The sequence below is a fragment of the Fonsecaea monophora genome, assembly GCF_001642475.1.
Source record: "Fonsecaea monophora strain CBS 269.37 chromosome Unknown Scaff12, whole genome shotgun sequence".
Classification (NCBI taxonomy): Eukaryota; Fungi; Ascomycota; class Eurotiomycetes; order Chaetothyriales; family Herpotrichiellaceae; genus Fonsecaea; species Fonsecaea monophora.
This window is the reverse complement of record NW_019173943.1, coordinates 404,096-423,419: the sequence shown is the minus strand read 5'-3', so window position 1 is coordinate 423,419 and position 19,324 is coordinate 404,096. Positions and strand designations below refer to the sequence as shown.

Below are 19,324 nucleotides of genomic sequence, written 5' to 3'. Positions count from 1 at the left end.
TGAGCACTTTCGTTGTCTAGAGGCTGTCCTCTTTGGTCGCATTTGCTGCTTATATCTCTTCTTCTCGTCTTGCGTTGTTGCTCTGGTGCAGATTGAGAGGAGCATGGAGGGGAAGAAGGTGGTAGTGGTGGGTGCAGGCCCTGTTGGGTCACTAGCAGCGCTCTATGCCTCGTCTCGGGGGGCAGAGGTGGAGGTATACGAACTGCGTGACGGTATTGTCTCCCTCTGAGATTGATTGAACTCACTTCCTCCTTCTCTTTCATGTCGTGAGATGGCAGATTTCCATGACCTGATTCATTGTCCTCTTGGTCGCTCTCTGGCTCTTCCCTCATCTTCAGACATTTCATGGCCTGCGTCTTGAAACTGACCGATGCTGTCTTTTCCAGACCTCCGCAATGTGGATACCACACCTCTGAATTTCACAAAATCCATTAATCTTGCCTTATCCGAGCGGGGAATCAACGCCATTCGGTCGACAGGTAATCCTGAGCTGCTTGACAAGATACTGAGTCGAACAATTCCCATGCATGGGCGAATGATCCATGTCCGCGCCTCCGGCGGCGCTTTACTTCAACAATCTCAAGCATATGATGTTCATGGTCGATTTCAACGCTCGGTGGATCGTGGTGAGCTCAACAAGGTCCTTCTCGACCACCTGGACTCGCTTCCAAATGTCAAGCTCTTCTTCCAGCACAAATTGACAGGTGCAGATTTCCGAAAGAAGAAAGCTTGGTTCGAAGTGACGGACAAGAAGGGGACCACATTGTCAACCCGTGCCCAGGAGATCGAGGTGTCTTTTGACATATGCATCGGGGCTGATGGTGCTCATTCAGCCACTCGACATCATATGATGAAGTTTGCCCGCATGGACTATCATCAAACATATATTGACTGCTTGTGGTGTGAGTTCACTATGCCCCCTACCAAGGAGGGAGGCTTCGCCATGCCTCCCACTTACCTGCATATTTGGCCTGCGGGCCGGTTCATGTTCATCGCCCTTCCCAACCTCGACCATACCTTTGTGTGCACGCTGTTTGGTCCTGTTGAACTGTTCACCAAGCTCGAGAATGGAACGGATGCGGAGCTCATCTCGACCTTTGACCAGTATTTCCCGGGACTGACGACATATATCCCGCCGGAAGACCTGGTGGCCCAGTTTAAGCGCAATCCACACCTCCCGTTGATCAACATCAAATGCTCACCGCATCATTTCGCGGACAGTGTCGTCGTCCTTGGTGATGCTGCCAATGCGATGGTCCCGTTCTATGGTCAGGGAATGAATGCAGGATTGGAATCAGTTCGCGTCTTGTTCTCCAAGCTTGACGAGACTCCCGACAGAGCGGAAGCCCTCATGAATTATAGTGCTGAGCGGACCGAGGATGCGCATGTCATTGCAGACCTGGCGTTGGCAAACTACATCGAGATGCGATCTTCCGTCACCTCTCCCGTGTACAAGCTGCGCAAGTACATCGAGGAGCGACTGGACAAGTACCTCCCAAGTTTGGGTTGGGCAACCCAGTACTCACGGGTCAGCTTCAGCAACATGAGGTACAGCGACGTTATCAAGAAATCACAAAGGCAGAGCCGAATACTCACCACTCTTCTGCTTGCTGCGACAGGAACGGGCATGGTCAGCTCGGTGATAGGAGTTTGGTTCTTGTTGATGAGGTTACGGCAGAAAAATGTGGTTGGGTTTCCATGGTCTGGAAGATGACCTGCTGCCCTGAGAGCAATTCACTTCACTGTAGGCACCAAAAACAAATATATGCTTGCAGAATCCAAGGTTACCATCCGACTTCTGTAATTTGAGCCCACTGCCATCCTCCTTGTCTCTGCGCTCCTTGACTCTTTGCATTCATCAACCACGAGCAGGTCCTCGTCAAGCGTCATCATTGTTGTCTTGAACCTTGTCACCGTCTACAACATCTCTTCACATTAAGATGGCAAGAGTCCCTATCTCTATTCGTGGGGGTGTCGCTAGTCCCTCGTGCCACATTAATGCTACCCGACCTGTCCACTGTGCGCAGAGTCATTCGTCTCCATGTCAAGTTTTCTGTCCCATCTCGCTTGAGTACTGAATCTCAGCCTGCCTTTCCAGCGTGGCTCATTCAGCTGACATGGGTGCTTTAGATTCTGTCCAGCGGCCGAGATCGCCACAAGCGTCAAAATCAGACGCCAAAATGCGAGGACCAGCAAGTCGCCCAATCTGACCCTGTTGACCCTTCCACCTGAAGTAACAACTCAAGATCATGAAGCACCTCGACAAGCCGTCTCGGATCGTGCTGGGCCCCGCCTGCAAACGCCTCGCCTGCGTCACGCGGCTTTGACATATCAGACCGGCGCATCCTCATGCTCCAGCAGCTCCGGCGCTGGTTTCGGCGCTCCCACCGCCCTCTGCTAGCTCTGCCTCAAGTACACACGCCGATCGGCGCTGACCGATGGCGCGGCAACCACATCGACCTGGCTGGCTCTCCTAGATGACCGGCCCGTGAGGAGAGTCTGGGCGCACGCCCGCTGCATCGACATGGACATGGACGATATACCCCATGGGTGGACCCTGGGTACATGGGCTGTGAGGACGGCGGGCGTGGGCGGGCGGCATGGACACATACTACGCCATGGCGTGGCTCAACGGACTTCGTGCGTGCATGCCGGTGGAGGCTGCGAGTGGGTGACCACCAGAAGGAGAAGAAGAGGGAGACAGGTAGGGTTTGTCCTGTGTTTTTTTTGTGTCCGCGGATCACGCCAGCGGTCTCGAGACGCGTTTGTTGGAAAGGGACCCCGGGTGCCGAAGTCAGTTCAAGGTGGATACGTGTACCTTGCAGGACGGGAGTGAGGATCTTGGTTTCGAGTAATTGACAGATCGTTCCTAATGGTTCATCGTCCAAGGTGTCGTGCAAGACTTTGGCGATGGCATTGACTCGTGTAATGCCGCCATTATGCAACCTCTATGTGTTGTTAGTCGCACGGATATAGTAGAACAATAATAGATAGAATATGGAAACTGACAACTTGTCGAAGCCGGGGGGAAGTAACAAGATAATCCCATTACCCCATTTCCGGGTGAAGGCGTTCAGCAAATGGCCCGTCTGGAGCATGTTCTTGACAGCCATGGCGTGGCCCGTGGCAGATCGGTCGATCGATCTATCTATCGTCAGGGGACTTGAGAGTCCGGTCGACGCTGTGCCTCTACACGATGGGCTCAGCGTGACCGTCACACGAAGTACTGGTTGGACAGGTTGGAAAGGGCGTGATGATGTTCACATCGAACGTCTGCATCGACATTGGCATCGACATCAGCAACATTGACAACTGTAGTGACAACAACGACAAGGTCAACGCTACCGGCGAAGTCGCTCGTGCCCTTGACTATGCCCGTGACTATGCCCTTGACCATGACCAAGACCATAAGATAAACATACCCTAGTCCCAACCTACCCTCAGCCTATCGAGGACCTTCCCTGAACCCATTTATGACCTTTGACCAACGGCCAGCACCGGTGGCCAGGATATTTCGATGTGCTTAGTAAGTGAGTTAATTAGTGGGCAGACTCTATTTCTCTCATGTTCGACCTTGGTCACAAATTTATGCTGACCACATATATAAAGAGGTTGATACCGTCTGACAGACAATCTATTCGCTCGTGTCATGCACTGGCAGCATCATCACATCGTGGCCGCACTATCCAAGACAAACACCGGCGCCTGTCGCTAATACTGATCATAACTCCCGCTCCCCGTTGTATTTATATATGCCAGACTCAGCCTTGCCCATGCCAGGCGTCATCATCACTGACAAAAACCTGGGACTTGTTTTGTTCTAACCCAATACCCGCTAAGAGAATAGCTGGACCTCGTTCTCTTTCTCCCCGTCCTGATCCCTTCCGTCCGGTCCACCAATATCCTTTTCACCTCTCCCTTCCAACAGCCTCCGCTCCATCCTCACCGGCTTGAACTGATGCCAACAATCGGGTGCCTCAAGGACGTACCGATTCATTGCCTCTCGAAATCTCCTCTTATATTCCCGGGGAGACGTCACTGTCGGCCTGTTCTTGTTCCCACCCCGTACCGGGACAAGGCCACGATCCTTGATCCAACTTTCAAGTTTCTTGTCCCATGTATACGTGCGGATGCAGTCGATGATACCCACCACAAGCTCTTTCCGATTCTCGTCAATGGCGACCATGAGCGAATAGTCCATGACGTTTTGGCGTGCCAAGAATAAGGTGTCGTTGTGCACCGACGACCTCAACAGTTTCTTGCTATGTTCTCGAGCAAAGAGGGGTGACTCATATATGAATTCAACCATATTCTCGTCTAGCAAAACTTCGCCCTTCTCGCCCGTGGCGTTCATCTTCCGGTTCCGCATACTTCCCTTCAAGTCGAAAATACGTGTAGGGACGCGGTCGTAGAACAAGTTCTCCATCACCAGTAAGAACCAATTGTATTCAAGCCCGGTGGCGGAATTTTTGACAATGATCTGGTAGAAGCCAAACATCTTTGCAATGACAGAGGGCAACTCGTGGAAGAAGGCCTCTGACATAATCTGGAAATAGTTAGGTGCAAACTTGAGGAACGACTGTGTCTCGATAGGGGACAGTGACTTCAAGATGAATCGGTCATCGAGGGTTTTCAAAAAGAGCGACCTCGTCTTGCCACCCTTGGAATCCCATTTCAGGCATCTCGAGAGCGATTCGACAAATCGGTCAGCAACACCGCATTTCCGGCGCACTGCATCGAACTGCTCCGCAAAGAAGATCTTACAGAGCATCTTGGCGGGACCCTCCTGGAATTGGTATTTGAGATGAGTTCCTGTTTTGCGCAGGAGCGAATGCATGACTTCGGACTGCATATCATCACCATGGTCATGACCACTAAAATCATGGGCCATCTCCTCGCTTGGGGCGCGATTCTGCATGTTCTGGAGCATCGTCGTGTAGTCATGCGAGTCCAAGGCAAAAGCGATGATGGAGCTGGGCTCATCTTCGCGCACAATAATGTCGCAATCAGCGAAAATGTGCTCTGATGTTCCCAAGGGATATTCGAGGGTGGTCCAACCGCTCGATGACCGCTCAGCCCAGAAGTTGGTCAGCATCTTCATCAGCGAGGTTCTCTCATGTTTGGGAAGCTCCTTGAGATCGATATCATCTTGGGACATCCGCATTAGATCCTCGGGCGAGTCTGGTAAGAAGATCTCGTCCTCTGCTTCATCAATGTCGCTCGGTTCCTCGGCTTCTGAAGGAGCATGACTTGATGGCTGAACGTCAGTCTCGTTCTCTGCCGTGTCGCCGGCCGGCTCTTCGACATGAAGTCCAGTGTCGCCTTCCTGAGGCGAGCCAACCTTTGCCATGGCCTCGGCTGTGCCCGAGGCCTTGTCCGTCCCCTCCACAGGAGGTTCATCATCCTTGCCAAAAATATCGTCGGAATCTCCTCGTTCGTCCACAGCCACGTCGACATCCTTGAATACCTCGACAATGGGTTTTGACGCTGCCAAGGGGTACACTCTAGACTGCATATTTCTTGCAGCGCGAAGTCGTCTCTCCCGGATCCGCTCTCTCTCAAACTCGCGGCTGAGTTGCTCGAAGTGTTTCGCAAGGTTGGAGACTCTGGACTCTTTACGGTTCGTAACCGCTCGCGGAATGAGCGACTGGCCTTTCGAAAATGTCTTGTTCTTCAGATGTGAAAAGCCCAGTCGTTCAGAGAGCTTTTTATCGGGAATGATCACATCAACATCACTGCTCTGTGCGGACAATGCCGGGCTTTGTTTCGGAAATCCATTGATCGCGTTGACGGCCGACAAAGTACTTGAAGCCGTCTGGACAGTGGCCGCGCGAAGTGCAACGGAGCCAGCAGGTTGCGAGTGGGCTCGAGCAAGTCCTGGCGAGGACTTCCCATCGATCCGCCTTCGCAACACCATCGTTGGAGAGGCATTCTGTATTCCGGGCTGAGGTAAATCTATTGGCTGAGTCTGTTGACCGGTGACAATAATCTCTGGCGTTTCTATGGATGTTTCTCCTGTATTCGAGATGCCGCTTGCCACATTTTCACGTGATTCATCGATGCCCATATGTTCAGCGGGAGCGACCAACGAATTCTGTGTGGCACCATCTTCTGCCCCAAGGATCGCTTGCTGGGCTGGCGACACTATCGCCAGATCGAGGTGCTTAACATCTTCAACATTGCGAGGACCGTCTAAAATGGAAGGCAGACTCTGTACGTCGGATTTGGTAATCTCAGGCACTTCGGAAACCCCAATCTCGTCTGCCGGAGTAGTGGCATGCTCCTCAAGTACGCTTTGAAGGAAGCTCTGTGTTTTCTCTGGCGAAAGTTTGCTGGGCCGTCGGCCCTCGGTGAGCGTCTCTCCAGCTCCCCCTTTCTCATCAGTCACTTCTTCGGTTGAAGGCGTGGTCGCCCCTTCATCATCTGACTTCAAGGATGCGACGGAGACATCGCGGTCAAGGAAGATCTTCTTAAGTTGGAGAGTTGCCAGTCGGTGAATATCTGTTTCGGAAGGGAAGAAATTTCTCTCAAAGTCTGCAAAGGCATCATCCCATTCGGACACTTTTTCTTGCGTGGCCCGCAGAACAGCGTTAAGTGGGATCGTTTCCCAGTATCTCGTGTTGGTATATCGTTCCTGAAGCTGTTTGATGAGGCCTGCGTGTTCCTCATTGGCTTTCTTTGTCAGTCGTTCAATCTCTGCGCGACATGCTTCGGCAGTTTCAGGCAAGACCGCCTCGGCATTAATATTCTTTAAACGAAGTTTGACAGACACCATAAACTTCGTGATGCGATGTTCCAAGCGTGTATAGAAATCATTACGGAACTTCAAGTCGTTGTCGATTTTCCAAGTGAGCCTCATTCTAGGCACAATAATCTCGAGCAGGTCGATTGGATCGTAATGAACCCGAAGAGCAAAATCCTTGTACCCAAAGAATCGGAAATGGTCTCTGTGCAAGTCATGTGGACAGATGCCGGCCCGAGCATGGAGATCGGCACTCCAGAACGACAGTTCAAGATATTTTCCAAACGAATATTTCCAAGTGCTGGTAGACATGGGAGTAACAGTGGTCTCGACACCGCAGATCTTGCACTGACTCCACATCAAAATCACATCCTGAAAGCCGCGCATCTTGGAAGGATATGGCTGTACAAAGACTGTGATCTGTGCTTCGCCATGGACATACTGCCGATGATGCTCATGCATTTTCTTTTCACAGGCGTCGGATGGGCAGATGTCGTTTGCCCTGTAACATAGATCCTCAACGTATTGCCCCAGAGTACAATCCGCCTCGAACTCGGCTTCGGTCTCATGTTCGTTGTAGAAACTAAAGGCGAGAAGATCCGGGCCAGAGCAAGGAACAGATGTCTCGGTGGAAACGAGACTGAATAAAACGACAATGTTCTGGTGCGCAAAGGGGTCAAAAAGATTGCGGTTCCCCGAGAGATAGGTCTCCCACTGTTTTTTCTGACTTTCATAATTGTAGACAGCCTTGTCATACTCAGCGTCGTGTACTGCATGAATGATCTCGCGAACTTTCTTGCTGGCCCCAGCCAGAGGCCTGTGCACCATTTCCGGGTGAATCAAAGTGAACTTGGACGTCTTTCCCTTGTCTTCCATCGTCTGTTCAGCCGAGAGATCCTGGTCTCGGAGCCGCTTAAGATACGCCACACGTCTTTCCAACTCTCTTGCACGCATAAGAAGATATGGCTGCATGAATTTGACAAATGGCGAGGCCGAAAGGATACGGGTTTCGTGCTTGAGGACCAGGTCTTCATAAAACGTAGGCACAGGAATGTCATCTGGTATGTGCGCAGAATCGGTGCTGTCCGTCCTGACAGCTTGAGCAAAACGGACTTCCTTTTCCAAAGTCATGACTTCTGCATTCGAGACATCCCCGGCCGCAGCGACATTACTGTCAGCTTTTTCCGTGTTCCCATTAGCATCTTGCGAAGTTGCAGTATCCTCAGCTGCTGCAGACTTCGGGAGGGTATTGACCGTAGTTTCCGATGTATTGGCAGTCGGCGCGCTCGGTATCAATGCAAATTCATCCCTCATCAGGCAGGTCTCTAATTTCAGATTATAGACCACGTAGACCATGAATTCAGTGACGCGTTTGATCTTGGACAAGGTCGGTCGGTCAGCGCCTCTGAGTGCGATCGTGCACCCAAGCTGAGGCGGGCAACCAGATAGATAGACGTACGTTTTCCTTCGCCCGTCAGCCACGAAAGTCTTCACCTCAAAAGAATCGCATCGACCAAATGGATCTGACAAGGACGTCAATTTGTCCATGGAATGTACGACACGAGCTTGAGTGCACCGCGAGACAGCTTCAAGAACCGATGACTTCACATTGAAAATGGTGGTGATATTTGCCTTTTCAAGGAGCTCAAGAGCGAGGCCAGAGATGTTGCGCTGAGCCAACAGAACGTCTGGCTTCAGGGCGGCAATACGACCAACAAGATTGGCCAGATACTCCTTTTCTTGTCTGATGACCGGATCCAGACTCATGAAATGTTGTTCGTGTCTGGCATATTCAAGCGCAAAAGTGATGATCAAGATCTTGGGGTTCGTGTGGGATCGAGCCATGGACTTCAAAGCCACGTTCTTTGTGAAGATCAAGCCGGAGATGTATGCAGTGTCACCAGGTTTGCCCCCAGGAATCTTCTTCAACTTGACATAGTTACGAATGTCTATGTCGTCTCCACCCTGGACATCTGGGTCGACATCATCAGTCGCTTTGAGCAAGATAGGAATGAGGGCATCCTGCCAACTCTGGACTTTCGGTATATTCGCGTCCCTGAGAAGCTGCTGAAGCATTTTATGCACATGTTGGATACTCGCACGATTGAGCTCCATGGCTGGTGCAGCCATCCCATGCATAGATGCACTTCGTATCATCCTTGATCGGCCCCGGTAGATACTTGCTGAGTCTCCGAGACCGTCTTGCAGATCGTCTTGGTTTCCGGGGATAATAATCTGCAGTCGCTCTCTCGTTGTTCTTGGTGTTCCGCGATGGATACTACTCGAAACACTGAGGTTCCGCTTCCGAGAACCCCGAAGTGCTTCTATATTGCGCGAACTGATGACACTGGCTTCGTCGGCTTCTTTTCCTATGTTGAGAAATCCAGCGATACTCCGATCCCCTAGGCGAGAACGACCCTTGCGCACGGCTGCCAAAAGACCCCCTATCGCGCTTTTGTCGCTATCAGGTTCGCTACGGGACAATTTATCTTGACTCAAGGTTTCACTGATGGACTGGTCTTCCTCACTCGAGGGGTCATCCGAGAGATATTGTGCGAGATCAGGGTCAATGATGCTGTCGCGATGAAACGCTGAAGACTTGCCAACTTTGATTCCGTCGTCGGCAGCACGACGTTGGAAAGGTGCTCTATCTTCATGGTAAGCCTTGAAATTGCGTATGTGCTGATGTCTGGAGTGATGCCTCTTGTGGCTATGCCCAATAGAATGAGTTGCTTTCAAGGACCTAGAGGAGCTTGGTCGAGGGAGGGGTCGATCGGTTGTATCGAACTCCAGCACAGCGGAATTGCGGTTGGCCCCATCGAAAGCTCGTCGTACTGGAAAGCTCATTGTGGGCGTCCTGGCCATTTGCTCGAGAGACTGCGAAGTGACTGAAGCATTGTCATCCTCAAACCGGGGCAGGACGCGGGCAAAATGAGAGGGTTCAGGGGTCCGTGGACGAGGGGCCGGTTCCGTCAAAGCCAGATCTTCAGCCGAATAATCAGACGAGTCGTCGTCGTGGGAAGTGATGATGGACTCGCACGGTTTGCAGACACGAACGGCACTATTGGACCCAAAGTGACTCCCATTGATGAGAACCGTGCACTTGTTGTCAAAGATCTGGCCGCACGTGCGACAATGGTGCTTCCGGCGGAATGTAGTGAACTGCTCGCCACAATGAAAGCAGTCTTTTGCATTCTCATCTCGCATCCAGAACTCTTTACTCAACAACTTGCTACGCAGCTTGCTGATCGGTCTCGCTTGAGAGGTGCGGTGTATGACGATACTGCGCGAGTCATCGTCACGGGGATCCAGATTTGCACGCAACATGCCAGCTGTGACTGATGAGTCTGATGAAGTTGTTCGCGAGGCATAGAAGCCTGGCAATCTTGACTGGCTTATTTTTGGGGCCAGTTTCTCTGACGGTCTTTGGTCCAACGTCGATAGCAGGGGTGACTTCAAGCCAGAAACTTCACTAGGCTTGCCTTGAGAGGAGGCTGAGGCTTTGGTGGAGTTGACTGCATTTTCAGCCAAGAGGTCTAGAGGGTTGGTGTGCCTCAACTGTGAAGGGTTGTCTTGTCTATTCGCCATCACTATTCGGGCAGCCGATCGCTCCGCCTGAGGCGACGTCAACAATGGCGGGCTGGCCACACCATCAACATGACTATAGTGACTTTGATTGGAGGCAGTTGACAGTCCTCGATCGTGGGATACAGCCACTCCCCTGGCACTCAGAAGAGGCGATGTGATCAGCTTGTTCCCCCTCTCGGTGAAGGACGTCTCGGTCCCTTGCTTGGAAAGAGCTTTGCGCAGACTTTCGCTATCTGCAGAAGCTGTTAGACTCCGCTCGTGAGGAGAATCGAGTTCGAACGCAGACCCAGCCCTCGAATGATTCGCCGAGCCGACAGCATGGATATTAACTGAAGTCACCGAAGGGTCAGCAAGGTGGGAAGAAGGCTGGGGAGGACCGGTAGGTGAGCGGAGAGCGGGCGTAGAGGGTATCGAGGGCTTCGAAATGCTTGTGGCCTTCGAAGAGACTTTCGATGGGGCCAGATCGATTGAAAGCGTCGTGTCTGAGGCTGTCAGTCGGGGCGAAGGTGCCTTGGACGTGATACCGGAGCTGATCTTGGAGCTGGTTCGATCATCCCCCACCGAGGGGTTAGAGGACGCATCTTGATGATGTTCTTCACCCTCCTTGGAACCACCGACGGTAGCCTTCAATTTGTTGTACAAGCCTGATATGCCTCCTTGTATTTCGCTCGCCAAAGACTTGTTCTCCGCTTGAGAGGAGGCCGTCGGGGGATCGGCGTAGTCATTAAAGACCGTCAAGTGGTTTGACTGGGATGCCGCGGTATGGATGGTATTGAGCGCGTGGTTGAGGGCATCTTGGTCGAGATCGTGGGACAGGGATGACTTGGAATCTCGACGAGTTCTTCTTCCGAGGGGAAGGAAAATGGAGGATGCAGAAGGGCTATCCCGGTCTTTCTGAGCATCCTTGTCCTTCTCCGTGGGGATGGAAGCAACGGAGGAAGGGGGCATGGTGTGAGCCTTTGTCTTGGGGTCGGAAGACGTCAATCTGGAGGCCTGCCGCCCACATTCGGACGATTATCGTGAGGATACTTGGACAGCGTCATGCTCGTGGCTTCATCGCGAGAGATGTTATCGAGTATGTCCACGGTTGAGGAGAAGTCTGCCACCATCGACGACAAGGCAGGGAGCAGTCCCGAGACTTTGTATAGCAGATGTGAATGCGGTCATTTCTCCACAGAACATGGATGGGGATGCCGCAGTCTGCGCCACTGATATAGTGCCCGGCACCCTGGCACGCGTGCACGCTTAGGCACCAAAAGGGAGGCGACCGCTAAACGTCACTAGCTTGGCCGAGGGACTTCCTGAGAGCCACGTGATTGAGTATCACGTGAATTAGATCCTTAGCCATCTCACTTTCTCCAACCGTTCCAAGACCTCGTCTCGTTTGCGAAGGAGCCTGCGCTCCTTGAGCGTCATATCTTTATTACACCACAAGATAGAGGGCTATACTGGCTACCATTAGATTTCTACGAGATGTGATAGCTACTCGCCAGGCAGTCCTTAACATTTAGCCATTATAAAAATGACGAATTAGCCCATGTACCAGAGACGACCTTGGGAGTGACCTATATATACCTTACCTAGGTAGTAAATAGGCGGTTCTAGTAAAACTACAGCACACAGACCAGCATTGCCTCATTAGAAAGTTTGATTTGTTATTACGTGTAACCTGGGTGCTGGCTTATAGATAAATTTCAAGCTCTCGGCCTGGTGTGTAAAATTATCTCTGGGTCAGGATAAAATGTTCTTAGGAGAGAAAGCACTCTCTTATTCGCCGCGTTGTATTCCCTGCGGCTCAGCCTATCCTAAAATTCGCCCTGGAAGCGCTCGCGGGATGGCGAGAAACAGCGCTTTCCGATATGATGCTAGCAGGGCCCTTCTCTAAAGCTTGCTCGAGGGACCTCGGGAGCTTCTTGTCTTGAAGAGAGTGGTGCTGTTTGGAGATGGGTCAAATATGATGTCGTTCAGAGGGTTATTCTCGCTGGCGCGATAAAACAGATCTTCGTACACTCTCCCATCTGCCCGTCCCAGGCTACTGTCGAGTTGCCAATCTGAAATCTTCCAAGCGTCGACCAGTTTTACTGCATGTGGTCGCACTTCCGACAACAGCGGCAGCAATCGCTCTTCGCGAAGCATATGAAGCACCTTCGCCGTACAGGCACCGCTTGTAAGAAATTCCGAGGATTCGTTTGACAGGCAATAGAGCGCATTCAGCCTGAATAGACTGTGTAGCACCGCCATCGTGTCCGACGCGGGAGGTGGCGAAATTTGCGCTGTCGGATGGCTTAACACTTGGTGGAAATTCCGGACGACCAAGTACTGCGAATAGGCCGTGCTTAGCCGCCAGAAAGAAACAAGGAGGCTGTCCCACGATGCGCCTTCATCGTCATGGCGTCTCAGAATTTCGAATGTCTGGTAGGCCACCCTCCACGCAAAGGCATCGACGAGGCAGCTGGTGTCGTCTCCCAATACATCAAAGGGTACCACTGTTGTGTCGGATTGTTTCGTCCTGTAATTGGCGAGTATTGTGGCCGTGTGGATACTGAACTGATTGCCTGGTGCAGCATGGGTCGACGAGTTCACGTCGACCTCGGACACCACTTGGCGAGCGATTTTCAGGAGATATCGTGAGACTTGCTGTGTCAGCATGAAGTTGTCACCTTCCCACGTCAGGGTTGGTAGATAGTCTGCATACAAGGAGCCGACGCCTGCGAAACTAGAATAGCCGTGGCCACCACATGCCCGGCGACACGTTTCCAGGCCCTCGCCCGCTACGGTCGACGTGTAAGCTTTCAAGGCACAAGAGGATGCATGGAGCTCGGCGAGAAGGATGTCGGCATTTGATTTACTTCGGTCGGGCCCGTTCATGGCAGCTTGGTTCGCTTGATATAATTGAATCATATTCTGACCCGTGAAGTGCAGAGCAAATGTTGCTGCCAGCAGCGGCAACAATCGATATTGCACCATCGAGTAGTTGAGGACCGCCGTTTCGGTAGTGTCGCTGGTGCCATTGCTCGCGGCATCAAGTCTGCGAAACTGCTTGCGGACGGCACAGTACCGGACGGCTGTAGTCACTCCCCGGGCAAGGACTGCCCCGGATCTGAGGACAATGTTGGAGCGAACCCACGTCAAAGTTCCATACACGAGTGAGGGATTGGAAGGACGGATGTACTTGTTTGTCAAGGCATCAACTCGGGAGAAACGCGACAGCATATTATCATGCGGAATCTCCACATTGTTTAATAAAAGAAAGCCGTTGTCCATGGTATTGAACCCGAATTTGGGCCCGATGTCACCAACGTATATGTTGTCTAGAGGTTGATGTGTCTGTAGATCTCGAATCTGAACAACGAAAGGATGAGGTCCGTAGGAGACCTTGTCGATGATCAACTGCGCGATGACAACTGCATGATTTGCTGTCCGGCCCAAAGAGCCAATCCACCATTTCGAAGATGTCAGCGATGGCGAGTGGAGCGTAAAGGTCTTTCTGTGCGGGTTCCAGGTTGCTGTAGTCTCGAGCCCTCGTACATTCGACCCGTGGCCCAACTCTGTCTGGGCATAACACCCGATCATTTCGTACTTTTGAGCCTTTTCAAGGAATAACCGATGCTGCTCGGGGGTCCCTTGCTCTCTCAGAGTAACCATAAACATTCCGGCGTGGAGGCCATAGGGTGTTGGCTCTCCGATCAAGTCGTATGCCACTTGATATTCCTCAGCAGACCACCCATGAAGCTCCGTCAACTGTTGTAGTCGCTTCCCACGGGCAAGCGCGGCCTTAATTCTTTCAGTGCGGCCCCGAAAGTAATTCGACGACTTGTCGAATACGGGTTCTGCCTGGAGTATTTCGAGGATTCTGTGATTACGATCCAAGATTGGCTGTGTGAACAAAAAGGCCGCGAGTCCATCGACATCAATGGGCGACGATTTCCTTTCCGCTGCAAGAATTTCAGTTCCAGGGGGACCGGCCGGCTTCAAAGCCTTTACCCAGTCAGGTTTGTTTGACATGTTTCAAGAAAGAGTTGGGTCGCTGAGGGAATCGTCAGGCAGTCGGCAGAGCGTTTTGGTTCGTCCTATTCTTTGTGCTGTACGGTGAGACCTTATACAGAGACGATCAGCAGGGCCTAGAACTCACAAAGGCCGAAAACACGCCATCTCGAGCTATACACGCAATGTTGCTCCAGTCCCCGAATCTCAGTACCGAGCACAGGAAATTTACTCGATTCGCACCCCTTTGCCGCGCTACCGAAAGGTCAATACTGGTCGGCAAATACAAAAATTTTACCGATCTCCTACCGAATAGTCTGAGTAATCGCTTCAGCCATTCGTCGGTTTGTCTCCACAATGGTGTATAGTGGGAAGCGCCGACCTCAGTGGTTGTGCCGTTATGTCTGCTGCAACATCCGGCATCACTTCACATCGCTGGTGGAGGCAGGTGCTTGACACTTCCCGACTTTATTTGAGTCGGCTGCGCGTCTCCCCTCAGCAGAACCATTCCGGAATGGTGGATAGACGTAATGACGGAAACTCGGTAGTCGACTCAGGAATGGTAAAGTGAATAGAAATACCTGAGTCTTGAATGTGCGGACCAACCCTCATCTGTTTGACCTTTCGCAAATGATAAATTGACGTGCAAACTGTCTGCCGGTTTGAGAGTGCAGCTTTCCCTTTGAATACCGTCACTTTGGCAACAAGAGAGGGGTCCAACCTCCAGAAGAGCAAATGGAGAAGCCCTCCCATGGTGGCGAGCGGCATCCAACATGCCTGAGAGATGCTCTCGAAGTGCACGACTTGATAGAGGAGCGATCATTCATTGGCGGTGAATGGGTCAGCGGAAATGGCACCTTCCCGGTCTATGATCCAGTTACGAACCAGGTCATTGCCAACGTGGCAAATATGGAAATGGACGACTTCAGAGCAGCAATCGACCACGCCCATGAAGCCTTCGAAACCTTTTCGAGAACAAAGGAGTACGGGCGCGCAGCCATGCTGCGTAAATGGGCGACCCTAATTCGGAAGCACTCGCGAGACCTGAGCAAGCTGCTAACGATGGAAAACGGCAAAACCCTGGCTGATGCTGCTGCAGAGGTAGAGTCGAGTGCGAACATGGTCTCCTGGTTTGCCGAGGAAGCCATTCGCTCGTACGGCGATATCATTCCCTCCTGCTTCCCTAACAGCACTGCCGTTGTGCTCAAGCAGCCTATTGGAGTATGTGGGATCATTGCCCCATGGAACTTTCCCATGGCTATGATAACGCGCAAGGTCGCTCCCGCCATCGCTGCTGGCTGCACCGTGGTTATCAAACCTCCAAGCGAAACACCGCTTTGCGCACTGGCATTAACGAAACTTGCGGGGGAAGCTGGGATCCCAGTCAACGTCATTCAGACGGTAACAACGAGGAATCGTGCCGCCGTGGAGGAGCTATATACCAATCCCAAGGTGAAAAAGATCAGCTTTACCGGATCGACGGGGGTCGGCAAGGCTATAGCGGAAAAGGCGGCAAAAACTATGAAGAAAATTTCTATGGAACTAGGAGGAAACGCCTCATTCATCGTTTTTGAAGACGCAGATCTTGATGATGCTGTCGATGCTTTGATGGGATGTAAGTTTCGATGCTCGGGCCAGACCTGCATCTGCGCAAACCGAGTCTTTGTGCAACGGATGGTGGCGGACACGTTCATCTCCAAATTGAGCGACCGAATCCGCCACGATCTCAAGATGGGGTCTGGATTCGACCCATCCGTGACGAATGGCCCGTTGGTGAACAAAGCTGCTGTCGACAAGATGCATGAGCTCATCAATGATGCCGTCCTCAAGGGGGCAACCGTGGTGGCCCAAGGGGGTGGAAATGAAACGAGCGAGACCGCCGCTGCCAAAGGCCTTTTGGCCGCGGGCAATTTTGTGGAACCAACCTTGCTGACCGGCATCACTGACGAGATGATGATCGCTCGAGAAGAGATATTTGGCCCCATAGCCCCTGTGGTGGTCTTTGACCGGGAGGAAGACGTGGTGAGACTGGCGAATAACACCGAATTCGGGTTGGCCAGCTACTTCTTCTCCAATGACCACCGCCGCATCTGGCGGGTTGCGGAAGCTCTGCAAGTTGGCATGGTTGGTGTAAATACCGGCAAGATCTCAGAAGCCGGGTCGCCTTTTGGAGGGGTCAAAGAGTCAGGCTACGGGAAAGAAGGGAGCAAGTACGGCTTAGCCGAGTACCAGGTCATCAAGAGTGTCACTCTTGGTGGGTTGGCCTAGATCTCAAGCATACAGAGTAAAGACACTAAACGCCCGAGTGGTTTCTCTGGGGGCGGCCCGATGGCTTGTGTTGGTCGCGAAGAGCCACAGACGCCTTTCTTTCAATACTGACGCTGGGCCGGTGTCACGGAGCCCGCAGATAGATAGCGTACAAGAAGCGTACGGAGCTCTTGGACCAGCTGCCGAAAATTACCGTCCTCCAGTCAGTGCAGACTTTGGAACCCGCGGTTACATGGAACTGGGCACAGACAATTAAGCCGCTGGGAAATGTGGATCCACGGGGCTTAGAGAACTGGTGAGCGGTCAATGCCCTCGGGTTCCTCGGTAGGAGGCATAGGTGTAGCGGTAACGATACCAGAATCAGGACTGGTTGTCAGACAGCACCGGAGGCAGGATACGCTCTCTACGCTTAGCCCAGTTGTCAGCAAAATTCCAACCCGCCCGAGTACAGTCATGGACGGAGGGCCGACGGGATGGAGAGACAGAGAGAGAAAACAAGAGAAGCACTGAATTTGATAGACGAGGGTGTTAGTTTTCGGGGGGTGCGGCGTCCTCACCACCTCCTGCCTATCCTCGTAGCAGTGCCCGGCGCATCTTGACAATCCAACATACACTTTGCTAACTGCGATGTGCTCTCGTTTGTGCTCTGTTACAACCTTGGGCCGATCGGCGCCACCCTCGCACCGACCTCGCTGCTTGCTTCAGCTTTTGCTTGCTCTTTGAGGATCCTGCGCAGAATCTTGCCACTGGCGGTCTTCGGGATCTGCTGGACAAACTTGACTCCGCCTCTCAACTTTTTGTGGTTGGCCACCCTGCTGTTGAGCCAGGCAATGATTAGCTTCGCTCGGTCAAGGTCGGACGACGATCCATTGTCGCCAGCAGCACCGCCTGCCGGCACGATATAAGCTCTGGGCACTTCGGTTCCCAGCTGCGCACTTTGAACCCCAACAACAGCGCAGTCGGCCACCAGAGGATGCTCCAGGAGATAGCCTTCGAGTTCAGCAGGGGCAACTTGGAACCCCTTGTACTTGATGAGCTCCTTAACACGGTCTGTGAGGAAGAGATTGCCCTGAGCGTCCATGTATCCGACGTCGCCTGTACGGAACCAACCGGTGGGCGATAGGCACTCGGCCGTTGCGGCTGGGTTGTGGTGGTAGCCCAGGAAGACATTCGGTCCGCGGACATGAAGCTCGCCCACCGTACCTTGTGGGAGCGCCGGTAGCTCTCGGTGGGAGCGATCCGTCGGGTCATTCTCGTCGGCGGGAGTACAGATTTTGGCTTCCATATTGGAAAGGACCTTGCCCACGCTTCCAACGCTCACGTTCCAGTCGTCCCATGGCTGGTTGAAGGCGGTGGGGCTGGTCTCAGACAGACCATATCCTTGCTTGACCCGGATTCCCGTTCGTTGAAAGCATGTCTCGACCATTTCTCTCGACAAAGGAGCAGCTCCCGAGTTGGTCATGCGGATGCTGGAGAGATCGTAGGAGGGAACGGCCGGGTGTTTGCACAACAGGAGGACAATCGGAGGGACAATGTAGGAGAAGGTGATTGAATGGTGCTGGACCAGCCTGCACCACTTTTCGATCTCGAACCGCGCAAGAACTATTGTGGTGGTGCCGGTGTACAGAGGGTTGAGAACCGTCGTGGTAAGGCCGTAAATGTGGAAGAACGGAAGACAGGCAAGAATCTTATCTCCTCCTGCCCCGGGTCTTGGTAGTGGGATGTCGCTGCTGGTTCTTGAGCCGTCCCAGCTGAGGTTGTACTGCTCTCCTGGTTGAAGCTGACTGACATTTGAGGTGAGGTTATAGTGCGAGAGCCTCACGCCCTTGGGTTTTCCTGTCGTGCCAGAAGAGTAGACCAGAAACGCAAGATCGGCCTTGGGCTCGATGGTGGCTTTCTGGTATCGAGTCGCAAGGCTCTTACTTTGTATTTCAGTGTAGTGTTTAATGCGTCCAGAAGGGTCCTTCTGTTCGTCCACGAGCAAGATAGAGTCTTCCGATATTCCAACCTGCCGGCATGCCTCTTTCACCGTCTCCAGCAAATAGAACTGGGTCGCCACGGCTCGAGCTCCGCAGTCTTGGAGTTGGTACACCAGCTCACGGACAGTGTAGCCTGGGTTCGCGGGCGAAATCACTCCACCAGTCCAAAGCGTCCCCAGGATAAGCCCTGGAGTGTCGACGTTGTTGGCGGCAAAGAGAACGAGGACGTCGCCTTTCTGCCATTCGAAGCGATCCCTTAACCCGCGGCCGAAAGACAGGGCTGTTTGCTTGACTTGGGAGTAGGAATATTGTCTCTCATTTTCGGCATCCTTGAAGATGACTGCAGTATGGAAAATCAGTGGCCATTGCTTCTCCTGCGCTTTGTAAAGGGTCGCAAACTCACCATGTTCGTTCGGAAACGGCCTATCGTTTCTTTCGAAGAGAAAAGAGAAAATGTCTGTTTCGGGCAGATTGAGCAGCGGAAACGGGCTGTGGAAGATGGTCATTGTTGGTCGAAATCTATGACAAGGCGGCGGTCACGGTTTCAATCAAGACCAAGGTATCCAATCAATAAGGACCTTCTCATGTCCGGGGGTTGATAGTCGCTCCAGCCAGTTTTGGCAACGCGGTCAATATCTGTTGGTCCCCAATTTTATCGAGAACGCACTGAGCAGGGGCTTGAGACGAAATAGCCGCAAGCCTGAGAGTCATTGCCGAGTGTTCGGCCTGGCGATCGGTTGCAGCTCCACGACGAAAGCTTGCG

General features: G+C 52.5%; 6 protein-coding genes across 6 annotated transcripts; 2 read left to right on the top strand and 4 right to left on the bottom strand.

The window, feature by feature from the left end:
* Positions 1-523: 523 nt before the first annotated feature.
* Positions 524-1,714, top strand: AYO21_02745 (hypothetical protein; the record flags this gene model as incomplete). Its single annotated transcript, XM_022652722.1, has 1 exon — positions 524-1,714. The coding sequence occupies one exon, from the start codon at positions 524-526 to the stop codon at positions 1,712-1,714; it is 1,191 nt and encodes a 396-aa protein (XP_022515078.1).
* Positions 1,715-2,948: 1,234 nt separating this feature from the next.
* Positions 2,949-3,397, bottom strand: AYO21_02744 (hypothetical protein; the record flags this gene model as incomplete). Its single annotated transcript, XM_022652721.1, has 2 exons — positions 2,949-3,162; positions 3,219-3,397. The coding sequence occupies 2 exons, from the start codon at positions 3,395-3,397 to the stop codon at positions 2,949-2,951; spliced, it is 393 nt and encodes a 130-aa protein (XP_022515077.1).
* Positions 3,398-3,835: 438 nt separating this feature from the next.
* On the bottom strand, positions 3,836-11,278 carry AYO21_02743 (hypothetical protein; the record flags this gene model as incomplete). The annotated part of the gene is made up of 2 exons (XM_022652720.1): positions 3,836-8,147; positions 8,202-11,278. The coding sequence occupies 2 exons, from the start codon at positions 11,276-11,278 to the stop codon at positions 3,836-3,838; spliced, it is 7,389 nt and encodes a 2,462-aa protein (XP_022515076.1).
* A 933-nt stretch (positions 11,279-12,211) lies between these two features.
* Positions 12,212-14,335, bottom strand: AYO21_02742 (hypothetical protein; the record flags this gene model as incomplete). The annotated part of the gene is made up of 1 exon (XM_022652719.1): positions 12,212-14,335. One exon carries the CDS (start codon positions 14,333-14,335, stop codon positions 12,212-12,214), a length of 2,124 nt encoding a protein of 707 aa, XP_022515075.1.
* A 714-nt stretch (positions 14,336-15,049) lies between these two features.
* On the top strand, positions 15,050-16,582 carry AYO21_02741 (hypothetical protein; the record flags this gene model as incomplete). The annotated part of the gene is made up of 1 exon (XM_022652718.1): positions 15,050-16,582. One exon carries the CDS (start codon positions 15,050-15,052, stop codon positions 16,580-16,582), a length of 1,533 nt encoding a protein of 510 aa, XP_022515074.1.
* Positions 16,583-17,231: 649 nt separating this feature from the next.
* Positions 17,232-19,067, bottom strand: AYO21_02740 (hypothetical protein; the record flags this gene model as incomplete). Its single annotated transcript, XM_022652717.1, has 1 exon — positions 17,232-19,067. One exon carries the CDS (start codon positions 19,065-19,067, stop codon positions 17,232-17,234), a length of 1,836 nt encoding a protein of 611 aa, XP_022515073.1.
* Between the last annotated feature and the right edge of the window lie 257 nt (positions 19,068-19,324).